At 35.5% G+C, this 13,687-nt stretch overlaps 1 protein-coding gene across 7 annotated transcripts in view; it reads left to right on the top strand.

The window, feature by feature from the left end:
• Positions 1–13,233, top strand: part of NIN (ninein) — a 94,870-nt gene extending 81,637 nt beyond the window's left edge. For 4 of the 7 annotated variants that reach the window (XM_081147424.1, XM_081147421.1, XM_081147425.1 and 1 more), the window contains 4 exons: positions 683–784; positions 4,005–4,205; positions 7,697–7,810; positions 10,199–13,233. In XM_081147424.1, the coding sequence (XP_081003550.1) occupies positions 683–784; positions 4,005–4,205; positions 7,697–7,810; positions 10,199–10,408 (627 nt within the window). In that variant the 3' untranslated portion in view covers positions 10,409–13,233. Of the gene's footprint in view, positions 1–682; positions 785–4,004; positions 4,206–5,830; positions 5,978–7,696; positions 8,150–10,198 lie in introns of those variants that run through there. The other 3 variants (XM_081147423.1, XM_081147422.1, XM_081147426.1) reach the window with 2 other exon arrangements.
• The last annotated feature ends 454 nt before the right edge of the window (positions 13,234–13,687 follow it).

Genomic DNA, 13,687 nt, shown 5'->3' with positions numbered 1-13,687 from the left:
ATATGTTTTCTATTTAGCAGTATTCTGAATCCCAGTGTTCTCTAGCTCATTAAATTCTTCTTATAATAAAGAGAATTCCAAAAATGGATACTCATATAGTCTTCAAATTTCATCTTTAAAATTGAGAAAGGAGTTAGAGAAATCAGGTTTTATGTACTCCCAGTTTTAAATCTTTGAACTTTGCCTTAAGACAGTGCTTTTTTCCATTGTGGATCCATAGTAGAGAATCATAAAATTGATTTAGTGAAACATCAGCATTTTTTATTAATAAAATACACTACAAAATGTCAGAGTACATGGTAGGATAAGTATTATTTCTGAAAGTTTTCTTTCGGTGATGTGCACTTATAACTAATTATGCATGTATACACATACACATGGGTGTAGGTATATTTTCTGGGTTGCAAGGTAAAATGTATTTCATACAGTGAGTGGCATTGAAGTTTGAAAGCCAGCTCCCTTAAGCAACCTGCTCTACATAAGGAGTGGTGATTAAAACTAGACTACTTAAATGTAATACATGCATTGAATTACATTGTTTGCTTTCCTTCAAGGAATGAATTCAGCTTTCTTCCAAGAGCTGAGATTTCTCACTAGCGTAAACTTGTCAAAATGAAGTAGAGCAACTCAGATGTGTTTATTTTTGTTTTGTTTTTTAAGGGAATTTTTTGTTTTTTAACAGGTCAGTCAAATGAATTCCCTTGAACGAGAATTAGAAACAACTCATTTGGAAACAGAAGGCCTGAAAAAGAAACAAGTAAAACTGGATGAACAGCTAATGGAGGTAAAGTTTTAAGCAAATGGTCTTAGCTATGAAGAATATTTTAATCCATGAATGAGCCATTTGTTGGGAGAGACGAGCACAGCATTGAATTCATCTTATGAAAAAGGCGAAAATCTAAGTACGCTGCCATGCTGAATTCTTTGGTCTATCTTAACAAGTTTGATGGCCATTTCAGCTCAGTCATAGGAATTCGTACCGCTTCACAGAGGAGGGGCTAATGTTGATTATCCTAAAACGTAAGGACCTGTTCCTCAGCAGATTCAGGAGGCAGAGTCTCTGTCCAAATCTAGCCCAGAGACCCATGGCTCTCTCGCCATTGCTATGGTTGTAACAGTTTCCTGGTACCTTCCATGTTATAGTGTTTTATAGGTAAGATTGCTCTCTAACAACCTCTTCAGGTAGGAAATTCACGCAGGGTATGTGAGAACATTAGCATTTAGAAGTTTAACTTTCAAGTGTTGCCACCGTTCATTACATTAGCAACACAGCACTGCCTTGAGAGAGGTACAGCTGTTAAATATAAAAATGGATTTGTAAAACTTGTCAGCCTGGACAGGGGGTTCCAGTCTACTAGATTGCTTTTTGAATACTGAGGACAGTTATAGGCTATAAAGCAACTTATTTACAAGTCCTTAATCATAATTTCATTGGATATTCTGCTTTGGGTAGATGAAAATATTAATCCAGTGTTTAGTCAACTGTAAAATTTACATAAGGTAAAGAGGAATGAGTAGAAACTGTCTTTATTGTGCTCTTAAAAAGTACTATGTATACAAGTATTATAAGCCAGAACTATAGGAAGGAAGAGAGATGTTTAAATATTTTTATGAAGCTGGGCACAAACAAAGGTAACTTTAAATAGATGCTTGAGTTTTAAATGTGAAATATGGGCAAACATATCACATTGACATTTAAATGACCACTGAGGTTTCTGTCACCTTTATGTGTTCTGATTTAGCCACTATAAATAGTGAAATCCAAACCATTTTTTTTTCTCTGACAGCATATAATAAATGTGTTCAAAACCTTGAGCTGTGGGCTGTGTTTAGATGTAGATATGCTTTTCTGATGAAATAATTATATAGTGGAATGAATAAGATATCTGAATCTAAGGCTGACATATCTAATACCAAATTAAAGAGTAATAGGATATACTTAATCAGCACCAGAGCCTCTCCCAGCGCTGCCAACAAGCCAGTTCTCCTACCTGCTCTCGCAGGCCCGGAAGCTCCCTTATCTCCCAACCCTATTTCACATTATTTGCCTTGCTAAGCAATTTTCCCTCGTTATTTTTCTCCCTGATTAGTAAATATTTACTAATAGATGAGGGAGAGTACTTGGTACTAGAAGTGAATAAAGAAAAAGCATGAATTTTCAACTGGAACACTGAAAAGAACATCTTATACATGATTCTAACAAAACTTTCTTTAGGAAAATGAGAGCTATTAACTCTGTATAGACCTATACAAATTGTATTCTTTAGTAATCTTATTGAAATATAGTCCACATACTACAATTCACCTATTTAAAGTACACAATTCAATGGTTTTGGTGTATTATGTTAATTTTTTAAATTGTGATAAATATATATATATAATTTGCCATTTTAACCATTTTTAAGTGTACAATTCAGTGGCATTGATTACATTCACAGTGTTCTACAACCATCGCCACCTATTCCCAAAACTTTTTAATATCTGTACAATTTATATACAGAGAAAAGTAACTGTTGGTCCTTTATAAGTTCTTACTGACTAGAACACACATATTCAGGTATATAACACACCCACTGTGTACTCTTCTTTCTCTTTTTATAACTCATACTTTTCTTCCTTTTATAACTCCTGTAATTTTCTTTTGTTTTTGTTTTGTCTGTGGCTAACCTGTACCTAGAACTCTGTGGTTGGAACTAGCAGAGAAGGGTGCAGTTCTCTGCCTGAGATAGTGTGTGAAGGTAGAACATTCTCTTTCAATGAATTTCATAGCATGGAGACATCTCATTAAATTCCTTGTACATGTGATCATTTCTCCTGACTGTAACAGTTAATAAGTACTTAAGGTAAGAGCCAGTATTCATTTTCATTTGTCTTTTAACTGTGGGATATGTCTGTGTTCATATTTACATGAGGTTTTCCTCAGTATTTAAAACTCAGTATTTGAAGACGTGGTGAAAACCATCGTTGAAATCATAATTTCATTGAAATATAAAATCATTGAATCATAATTCTCCATATACACTTTATTCCTGAAAATAAAGTGGTGGCTTTTCTGAATCTATAATATATTGCAAAATGGGTAATGGCCCACCTCAGAAATTTAGATTTAAAGAAATGGATAGTGGCTCTGAAGTTTCATAACATGCCATTATAGTTGTGTCTTAGAGGACCTGTTTCCCTTCTCACAAGCCTGGAGGTGCTTCTTGAGTTTAGTACTTGGTCATGTTTGCTGCATGCCTCCCATTGAGCCCTGTGTCTGCTGAAATGTGTCGACAGATGTGAATTGGCATGCTTCACTGGCCAAACGCAATGCATTCTCCTGTCTCCAACTTTGATTGGCATGTCACTCACATACTATTTCTTCATTGTCTTGAACAAATACTTCTATTCCATGCACTTCAGTTCCCAGATGTTCTGTGATATCTCCTTATGCCCCAGAATTGCCTATCTTATTGTGCTATTTAAGAGTATAACATTGATAAGCCAAGATAGGTTAAAATAATTTTAGATGCAAGATTCTTTGAAAGAATACTGCTAACTTGAAAACTGCATAGTTGTTGAATGTTTGCTTTTAAGAGTCTTTATGAATGGTAAGTAAAGTGGCGAGCCCTAAAGCATAACCACTTTCTCCCCTTTGTCTACTCCAACCCTGGTAGTGGTGGTGGTTTTTTAAAGAGGGATAAGTAAATGTTCTAGTGTAAGTAAAAAATGAAGAATTCAGACATTATGTACATCATGTACCTCATACCCTTAAAGTCACTCAGGAGTGAGGGAGAACAGTTTTAAGTCTAAAACTTTTAAGGAGGCCTACTGATTTATTAATTATATTATCTCCTGAGCAAAATGATTCTTCCCCTTTACTTCTTACTCACACTCAGGTGCTATCCTGATTTACAGGCTATCAGTGGGTCAGGCTTCATTACTCTCTGCTTAATACTTCCGAGGACAGCTCTGTGATTGCAGGCCCTGCAGCTGACCAGGGCTTTGCTTTGCCCCGCCCCCAGATGCAGCACCTGAGGTCCACTGTGATGCTTAGCCCACCCCCTCACGCTTGGGATCTGCAGCTGCTCCAGCAGCAAGCCTGTCCGGTGGTGCCCAGGGAGCAGTTTCTGCAGCTTCAACACCAGCTGCTGCAGGGAGAAAGGATAAACCAGCACCTGCAGGAGGAGCCGGAAAACAGAACCTCTGAACCCAACACACCACAGGTATGAGGCTCTTTGTAGAAACTCAGATCACCTAGTTTAATTTTACCTGTTTATTTGAAGTTAAACCAACTGAAAGGTGGAGATAAAAAGTGTAAATCTTCTGTCAGAGATTACACCTTACCTGTATTACAGATCCACAGAAGTGCAGTGCCTCTTTCATTTTGTTTTTTTGCAGTGCTTGCTGCTTTTGAGCTCCCAGCTTCTCAGCTGGGTAATTAAGTGTTTCGGGTCTCCTTTGCACATTCATAATTGATGATAAAGTATCAAGATCACTTGCACATAGTGCACAATCGACCTAACATTTTTGTCTGATGCCAAAAATATTACAGAATTCAAGTGCAACTCTAGGATATGCGTTACTAACAAAGCCTCCTGGGCTTTCTTGTACCAGAGGGTGCAGACTGCTGAGTTCATGGAATTCACAGCTGGGGACTTTTCACAACTAACAAAGTCAAATGTGCAGTCAGTGGCTCTTTTTAGTTGACATAGTTCACTTAGAGATTTTCAAACTACATTATATAAAAAATTATTTTTAAGATAATAAAGATCTTCTTCCCCTTCCCTTTCAATTAACATTATCCCAGCTCCCTACCAGACACAATCTTATATTACCAAGGTTTTCAAATAGTTATTTCTCTTTAGTGCTTCATTCATAATCATCCTTTTTCAGAAGCCTCTTACCTCTTTGGTCTTCCACGTTTATTCAGAATTATAAATAAAATTAAAAATACGCCTTCATTTTAGAATTCTAAATAACTTCTTTCTGGTTTAGATGCTCTTCTGTTTTCAAATACTTAGCTTCTTGGTTGATATTTGATAAGGAATTTCCCAACTCTTTTTCTGTAATCCCTCCAAAGTGGCTTTGCAAAGTCACATTAACACTATAATTATACATTAGAGCAGTTATCTTTTCCTCTCCTAATATATCTATGCTTTGTCATGATGTACTTCTGTTCTCTGTTCTAACCTTAAATTTTTTTTCTTTTGTGCTTTAAAATCCATGTTCTTAGAAGCTTCCTACATTCCACTTCAATTTTCAAATATTAAAATTAAATTCTTGAGTAAAAATTGTGATGATGGGGTATTAAATGCTTCAACTCTTTATTACAGAGTTGAATTATGAAACCTTGACCTCAGTTTTTGCTGGACATTTTAAGCCAATGATTAAGCTAAGATTTTACTCATTGCTTTCTCATACACACTATTTCCAAAGCATGCTCTTCCCAACCCACCCACCAAGGCTTAAAAATAAATATCCCATTACTCCAGTTACTTCAGGATTAGGTAGACAAAAAAGGTTAAGATTTTTATACTAAAAAAAACAATTCCTCCAGTCAGGTGGCAGGGTGGACTGCTTAGTGCTCTCACTAGAATGCCACTACACGTTCTCCTGTTTCTGGTAACTGAGCAGACACTAATTTTAAGGATATTATCAGAACCTGCATGTTGTCTCTTGTGTGGAGTGATGTGATTTCTTCTGCCTTTGTGTTGCTTTGCTTGCATCTATGGTGTTAATGTGTGTGCTTTTAAAATTGTTTGCATTATAAATGTGTGAATTTAGACTCCCCCCCAAAAACATAACCTGAATATCAGGGTGAAGTGTACCACTTGCCTTCTTTCTCTAGGCCTTGCTACCGGAGCAGCGAGCAGTGCATGCAGATTCCTACAGAAGGATTGGGCACCTGTGAAAACTGGGCTGCTATTGATGGCATTTCTTACCATGGCAGATACTCAAATGCACACGCCCACACACCCACACATACCACACAAACACAGAGACAAGCTGAGAAATGTTTTGGAATCAAGTGCTCTTTTAAATTATTATTATTATTATTATTATTATTATTATTATTATTATTATTATGCCTTTGCAGTATTCTGTGTCTTATTTATTTATGTAGAAATGACAGATTTTGTGAATCAAGTTCACAAATACCAGCTTGTTACAAATCATTTTATTTATACCATTAAAGCGTGGATTTGAGATTCTTGAAAGGATGTATTCTATATATTTTCTCATTCCACATGTTGTAACTATTTTTAATAAAAGGTACTACTTTTATATATGGAATTTGAAGAAAATCAGGGTTTATTTATACTGTTTTGTATAAGATGTACAGTACTTTTTTGACAGGAAAAAGGAGAATTTTGACAAAACAATAAAATAAATTTTAAATATGGCTGCCTTTGTTTTTCCTCTTTCTCCACTCTTTTGCCGTGCTTCACGCTCTTTGAATTAATTAGTTGTTATCGTTTTGTTTTGCTTTCTTAGTTGTGCTTTGTTTTGTTGTTGTTTTTAAGGCAAATGGAAATCAGGCATTTTCCAATTTGTGTTTAAATTTTGGAAAGCCATTATATCTTTTAAAATACAGGGTTTTTTGAAAGTGAGATACTCTGAAAGCCTGATTTCTTGAAATTCACTTTCTGCATTATACTTTTGCCTACTACAATTTTTGTCTTCAAATTAATCCCATGAATTAGTTGTTTCTTTTATGTTTGAAGAAATGCTCTTATTTAATAACCAAACAAATGTTGGCTTTCAACTCATGTTTGGTCATTCTGTGTGCTTTTTAAAGGATGCCTTTTTGAGAATATTTTTAAAGGCTGGTTATGCCATCAGCCACTAACACCTGCTTAACATTTGAAGAACCTTTTAAAATCTGAAATTCCTTATGTGAACATTTTGGTGGACTATGGGTAGGGGCAGTCAGTTGTACTCTAAGTCTCCCTCCAGGTCCTCTTCTCTCCAAAACCCACATAGTCCTTAATCTGTCACTCTTGTGTGGGGCGAGGAGGAGAAGCCAGGGCTCTTTTTCTGCCCTATTTTATCTAGGAGTTGTTTGTGGGGAGAAGATTCTTCATTTTAAATCTGTTCAGATGATAAACCCATCCTCCAATCCAGATGTTTGCTTCACATTGACAAGTCAAATTGGAAACAGATGAGTAGAATAACTGGGAAGAGTTATTATCATGAAGAAATACTAACACCCTCACAGTAATCAGCCATTTCAAAGGAAAAACAGATGCGCATATTGCAAGCTGATTGGAAATGTTAGACAACCCTGAATACATTCAGTTTTGGTTTTGTTGTTAAGAGGCCTACAGTATTGCAACGACCCAAATCACAGATAGAAGGTTGATTAACATCTTTTAATTTACTTTGGATACCTATTTTACTAAAAGTGCACAGAGGTATTAAATTATGGGTTTTAAGAATTTTGCTTTATCTCAGGGGAAGATGGTAACACAGGTAAGATTCTTTTTTTTTTATCTTTGATTCTTTCTCTTAGAAAAGGGTTACTTTTCTAACATGTATAACCCATGCAGTGTTCAGAACTCCCATTTCGTAAAGAAATCCCCTCTTCCTGTTACAGAGGCAAACATTTGCTCTCCTTTCTCTAGGCATCTTATGGGGAAAATAAACTACTAGTGTTTTCATTTCAGTGTGGCATGATTTTCAAATGATAATACTTTTTTTCCCTTCCCTTCAGGGAAACCAGGAACTACTAGTAACTGTCATGGAGGAACGAATGATGGAAGTTGAACAGAAATTGAAACTGGTGAAAAGGCTTCTTCAGGAGAAAGTGAATCAGCTCAAAGAACAAGTGAGCCTCCCAGGTCATCTCTACCCACCCACCTTACATTCCACTTTTAACTCCAGTTTTACATTCCTTTATTGCCATTAACTTGTTAACTGTTGTTGTCTAATAAAGGCAAATCCTACTATGAATGTATAGAAGAATTTAGGATTCACGTTCCCCCATACCATTTCAAAAATATGAATCCTGTGTTCTACATTATTTTTTCTGAAGCTCTTTTAAGGCATATATTTGTCCACAGTTTTTAAAATGTGTATTTGTTAACAGTAACTCATAGATTTTTTTTTTTTTTTTGCCCAAGACAGTAAATATTCCTACTTAAATAAACAGAAAATTTATATTGGTAAAAAATTGGAGGATAATATTTAGAACTTTAGCTTTCCTGTTTGCAACAGCTATGACCACCTCAAAAAGTACCTTATGATTATAACCCGACTCAAAAGGCTATGCTTTGAATTAGAATCCAGACCCTGAACTCCAAGACCACCAAGCAGCCTGAACCTTTTCACCTTCTGGTGACAGGTATGGCCTCTGTGTTTAGAAATTGTATGTACATCCACTGAAGAGACATGCAAAAAGGACTAGTTTCTAGGAAAATTTGAGTTGAGCTGGTAGGGGTTGGGCAGGAGAAAGTTTCCCAGCATTGTTTTCTAGATACATACAATTTAGGAAGAGTAATCCCAACAGAAGATCTTAACGCAGAGGTAGACAGGAGCTTTCCTTTGTCCTATATCTTAATACACAGAATGGAAAGAAAAAGCCCTGTAAAATAAGCATTTATTGATTCAATCCTTTAATCACTAATTTATTCAATATATAATTACTATGTGCCAGGTAGTATTCTAAGCACTAGAGGTACAGCAATGAACAAAACAAAATCTCTACCCACATGTAGTATAGTTCACCTACAAAAGTACCGATCATTTGGCCAGTAGTAGTTTCAAAAATGAAGAAAATGGGGTCCACTCTATTTTCAGTAGAGGGGAGCACAGGAAAGGAATACTTGATGCAACCCAGGGAGTTGAAAGTAAGTTTTCTGATGACCTCTTAAACCTATTATGGGTTGAGTAAGATTTTAACAGGTGAAGAAATGTGGGAAGGGCATTCTAGGCTATGGAAACATCGTGGAATTATGACACCATATGGGTGTGGACATCTGCAAACACTTTGGCATTAGCAGTTTGGCATAACACTGTCCAGGGAAAAGCAGAAGAAACTAGAGTTAGGGAGGAGCTGGCAGTAGAGGGCCTTACAGGCTGAGCCATGGAGTTTGAATTTCATTCTTTAAGTGATAAAGAATCATCAAAGTGTCTTTTACTAGAAGGTAGGAGGGGGGAAAGTTGTATTAAAACAGTTCAACAGAGAGTAGGTTAGTTTTTTGTTTTTTTAATATGTCTTTATTGATTTCAGAGAGAGGAAGGGAGAGGGAGGGAGAGAAACATCAATGATGAGAGAGAGGCATTGATCATCTGCCTCCTGCACGCCCCCTACTAGGAATGGAGCCCGCAACCTGGGCATGTGCCCTCACTGGGAATCGAATCGATCCATGATCTCCTGGATCATAGGTCGATGCTCAACCACTGAGCCACTCCAGCCGGGCGAGAGTAGGTTAGTATTTAACACTCACCAGTCATCTAGGTTCTGGGCTTCATCGTTGCCCTCTGAAACGTTAGTAAATTAATTAGCCACTCTATCCCCTTAAGCCTTTATATTTTTAGATGTCCTAACTGAAATTACTTGTAACTGAGGAGTTAAAGGTATATTGAAGGACGAGGGATTAGAAAATATTAACAGAAGCAATAATAAAATTATCCCAAGGCTGCTGACAAGTTTTCCACCCTAACCTAGACTATATATTCTAACCATAAATATTAGAATATATCTTCTAGACAAGGCTCTATGCAAAAGAGGAAGAGTTAAGGAAAAGTAACTGCCCAAATCTTATCTCTGTTATAATACATGAGCCACATTTTTAAATAATTAGTAGGCTGTAGTTACAAATGGGAAGCTCAAGCATCTGAAATTAATAACAGAGTTAAACACAGTTCACACCCTACAACTCAGAAATTTAAGTTATAAAAGTATTTAGTATTTTTAGAGAATGAATAAAGGAAAAATATCTAATTTACTTAAGTGGAAAAAAACTTTCATTTTTGAACCCTCAAATATCAAATTGTTCTTTTTATCAGTGACTTCTACAAACATATTATGCAAACAGCTTGGATTTGCTCCACTGGTACCTCCAATGCCAGTCTGATGTTAAAGCTGTGTTGTAAAATAAAAGAATATAATTGATAGAAGCCATTTGCCTTTATAAACAACTGTCCTTATGTCAGACTTTAACTTAAAAGAATTACAGAAATGGAGTCAAGATGTTTCTGGTTCTGTTTCTAGCTCTGCAAGAATACTAAAGCAGATGCAGTGGTGAAGGATTTGTATGTTGAAAATGCCCAGTTGTTGAAAGCTCTGGAAATGACTGAGCAGCGACAAAAAACAGCTGAAAAGAAAAATTACCTCCTAGAAGAGAAGATTGCCAGCCTCAGTAATATAGTCAGGAATCTGACACCAGCACCATTGACTTCTACACCTCCCTTGAGGTCATAGCAAAGCCAAAGGATACACTCTTGTTTGTGCACTTTACTGAAATGGGTGGAACATTTCAGTAGATTCTCTCAACCTTTTTTTTTTTTTAATTTAAAAAACCTTTAATGGCTTCAACCTAAAACTTGCAGCAACAGAATTGGAGTCTCCATTCATTGTAATGAGTTTCCTAAGTAGACTGTAGTGGGAGTTGCCAACAAATATTTACATATTTCACTGTTTGAAGTATTCCCAGGTTTTGAATTTTTTAAAATATTCTAGTAGTCAACAAGAAGGTAGATACTGAAAACAATTCATGAACCTTAAACCCCAGTTTTGAATGAGGTTTTTTAAATAATTATTAAGTTCCAGATATTTTAAGTTTGAGATCTAATTCATTTTGTTGTTTTGATCTTTATGTTAAACCAAATGTATGCTTCCTTAGCATTTAAATATGGGAAAGTCATTCTCTTTCTAATAGTTTCATTCTTTGAATTAATTGGTAGACTTTCTGCTTGGTAACAGAAACTGGACTCAATAACCGCTGAAGTAAAGAAAAGCCTGAGTTCTTAGAACTCTACCTTCTAACACCTATGACAGTATTATCACTCTTGATGTATTATAGGTATAAAACTGATTTACTCAACTGCACTGTTAACTAATGTTAAAACTGTACTTTCTTTAAACAGCCTTTTTTTTCCTTATAAGTTTCATTTGGGAGCTTGTCTTATAAAAAATAGATAAAGCCACATTATTAAAGGATTTGAGCTATGGGGAAAGCATTGGACAAACCACTTTGGAAAAAAGCTACTAGAAGAGAGAGAAGTACACAGTGTGGGTTTTCTTTCTCTCTAAAGTCTTGGAATGCATGAAATTACATTTGGGGCTGCCTCAAGAACTCAGGGAACAATACTTTAAACTGTCGTCCTGAAATAACATACGGCCTCTTTAAGAACTTAAAATGTATAAACCATGTGACCTTATTTATTTGTCTTATATTTAGAGCCATAATGGGATTTTCATTTCTACACTTTTAGTGAATGTAATCTTCTGAAAAAAAGGCCTTGGTTTTACAGTTGAAAACCTCTTCTAACTTATGGAATAGTTATTATTATTTGCTTGTGTAAATGGTTCAGTATTTCCACACTTCCTATTCTCTACACCTCAAGTCTGATAATAAGAATTTCTTACATGATAAGCAATGGCATGCCATCTGAGATAAAGGAGTTCCAAATAGGATTTCCCATTCAGCCTTACAACCAGAACTCTATAGAACAGTAAACAGTTTAGGTTGGCTAACTTTTTGCTCCCGAAGTAAAATCTGTGTTGTAGCCTACATCAGCATGCGGTTGGTGGAGGACTTGTTAGGTGTAGGACACTAACAAAGCTCATCAGTCACCTATTTATTTTTGTGGGAGAGCAATTAGATAAGAAAAATTTGCTTTGATGTATCCCAAGAAGGCCAAACCCACTGATTTACAAGCGGTACAACAGCAAAATCAAACACTGCTTTATGGGCAGGAACAAAAGATGAAGCAAACTGCCTAAGAAGTCCTGTGTTAGAAACTCAATCTCAACACAACAATTTGCATCAAGGAACTTAAGTGTTTCTCCAGGCCTAACCATGTTAGTCCCACCTGCCAACACAGGAGTCCTCAGAAGAGTCCTAACAAGCCCCAGTGGTTTGTGGGATGGGGAGTTCACACTTATCTTTTCATTTTTTGACAACTCTTATCAGAAATCCTGATTTCTCCCTGGAAAAAGAATTTTAATCCTTCCCTATAATTACACCTCAAAGCATTTAATATCTGCTCTCATGCCTTTCCCCATCTTCCTTTTCCAATGCAAACATTCTAGTAAATACAACTACTTTTACTGCATTGAACTTAACAGAGAATCTTTTTCACTTTTAAAACTGTGGTTAGGTCTACACTAAGGTCATAAATAAATTAAGTATCTGTGGTATGCTTATGTGATAATCTTCAAGTTACTCAAGGTCATTGCCATCAGAAGTGAGCACCAAGCATATTTCTCAAATAGCTAGCATAGCATGTGATCACATGTTGAATTTTAATTTTCACATTATGAATAGTGTAGGTTAACATATTTATTTCTTATAAATCTGTATTGATGTGTATGTAAAATGCTGTACAATGAATGTGAATGTGACTTTCTAGAAAGTTTTAGACTACATTTAGAATTCTTTTATCCAAAATCAAAATGCTGCTCAAGTGCAAGTTTATTTAACCAACATCTAGGTGCTTAATTTCTTGCTTTACTGCACTTTTGAGATTGGAAAAAAAGATCAACATGAGAAATATATAGTTACCTTAATTGATACATTTGTGCAGCAGTTTATTTTTGTAAAGTAATTTAGAGTGGGAATTTAACTGGCAATTTATAATATAGCTTATAGCTTTTTAAAAGACCTTTTAAAGAGATTAAAATGTTAAAATGTTTAGATTTTGCTTTCAGACTTTATAATAGCACTCTTTAAAATCACATATTATGTATTATTTTATAGACATTTATAGCTGCTTGTTTGTTAAAAGCACTGGTTAAACTTTCTTTTGACTTCCTAAGAACAGTTATTTAAATTAAGTCCTAGAAGATGGAATCTTCATTTCAAGGAAAGAAAATCAAGTTTGCCTTTGTGATAGTAATACATTGCACTACGAAGAGGAAAATGTGGATAGTAAAACCTGCGTTCTATTTCACTTTCTTCTGCTTTTTAGAAGCCTGAACTCTTAAGCTCAAATTTGTGAAGGGAGAAAAATAGAAGGGAGGGAGGGGGAGGGCCACCACAGTATTTTATTTATTTTTCTAAAATTCTTATTAAACTCAGATTTTAAAAACTATTTTAAATGCGAATCCTCCCCAGAAGCTTCAACAGCATTGCTTATATATTTAATATTAAGCATCTTTTACGTAAATAGATCACCAAGCCATAGGCTTTCAAGGTATGAGAGGAGCTGTTACAGGTCTAGTATTTCAATAATGTACCAATACCCAGGGCAGGTATTATTATGAGGAATTTCTTTTTTAAAAAGAATGAATAAGATTTTATGGCAGATTTTAACATGTTGGAATGAATTTTTTATTTTTGAGATTTATTTCTACTTTCTGAGTGAAGAAAAAGAGAAATGTGTTGCTACTGTCAGCATCTTAAAGGTATTCCCAATCAAGGAAAGGCTCAGTGCTTTGTAATAAATAGTATTGAGCAAGTCTGGTTTTGAATGGATTACCTGGAATGACTCATTGGAATGATAAAATTACACAAGCAAGCCAAAATCCAAGTCAAAG

The sequence above is a fragment of the Miniopterus schreibersii genome (genome assembly GCF_964146895.1).
Source record: "Miniopterus schreibersii genome assembly, chromosome: 1".
NCBI lineage: Eukaryota > Metazoa > Chordata > Mammalia > Chiroptera > Miniopteridae > Miniopterus > Miniopterus schreibersii.
This window is presented reverse-complemented; position numbering and strand designations above follow the sequence as displayed.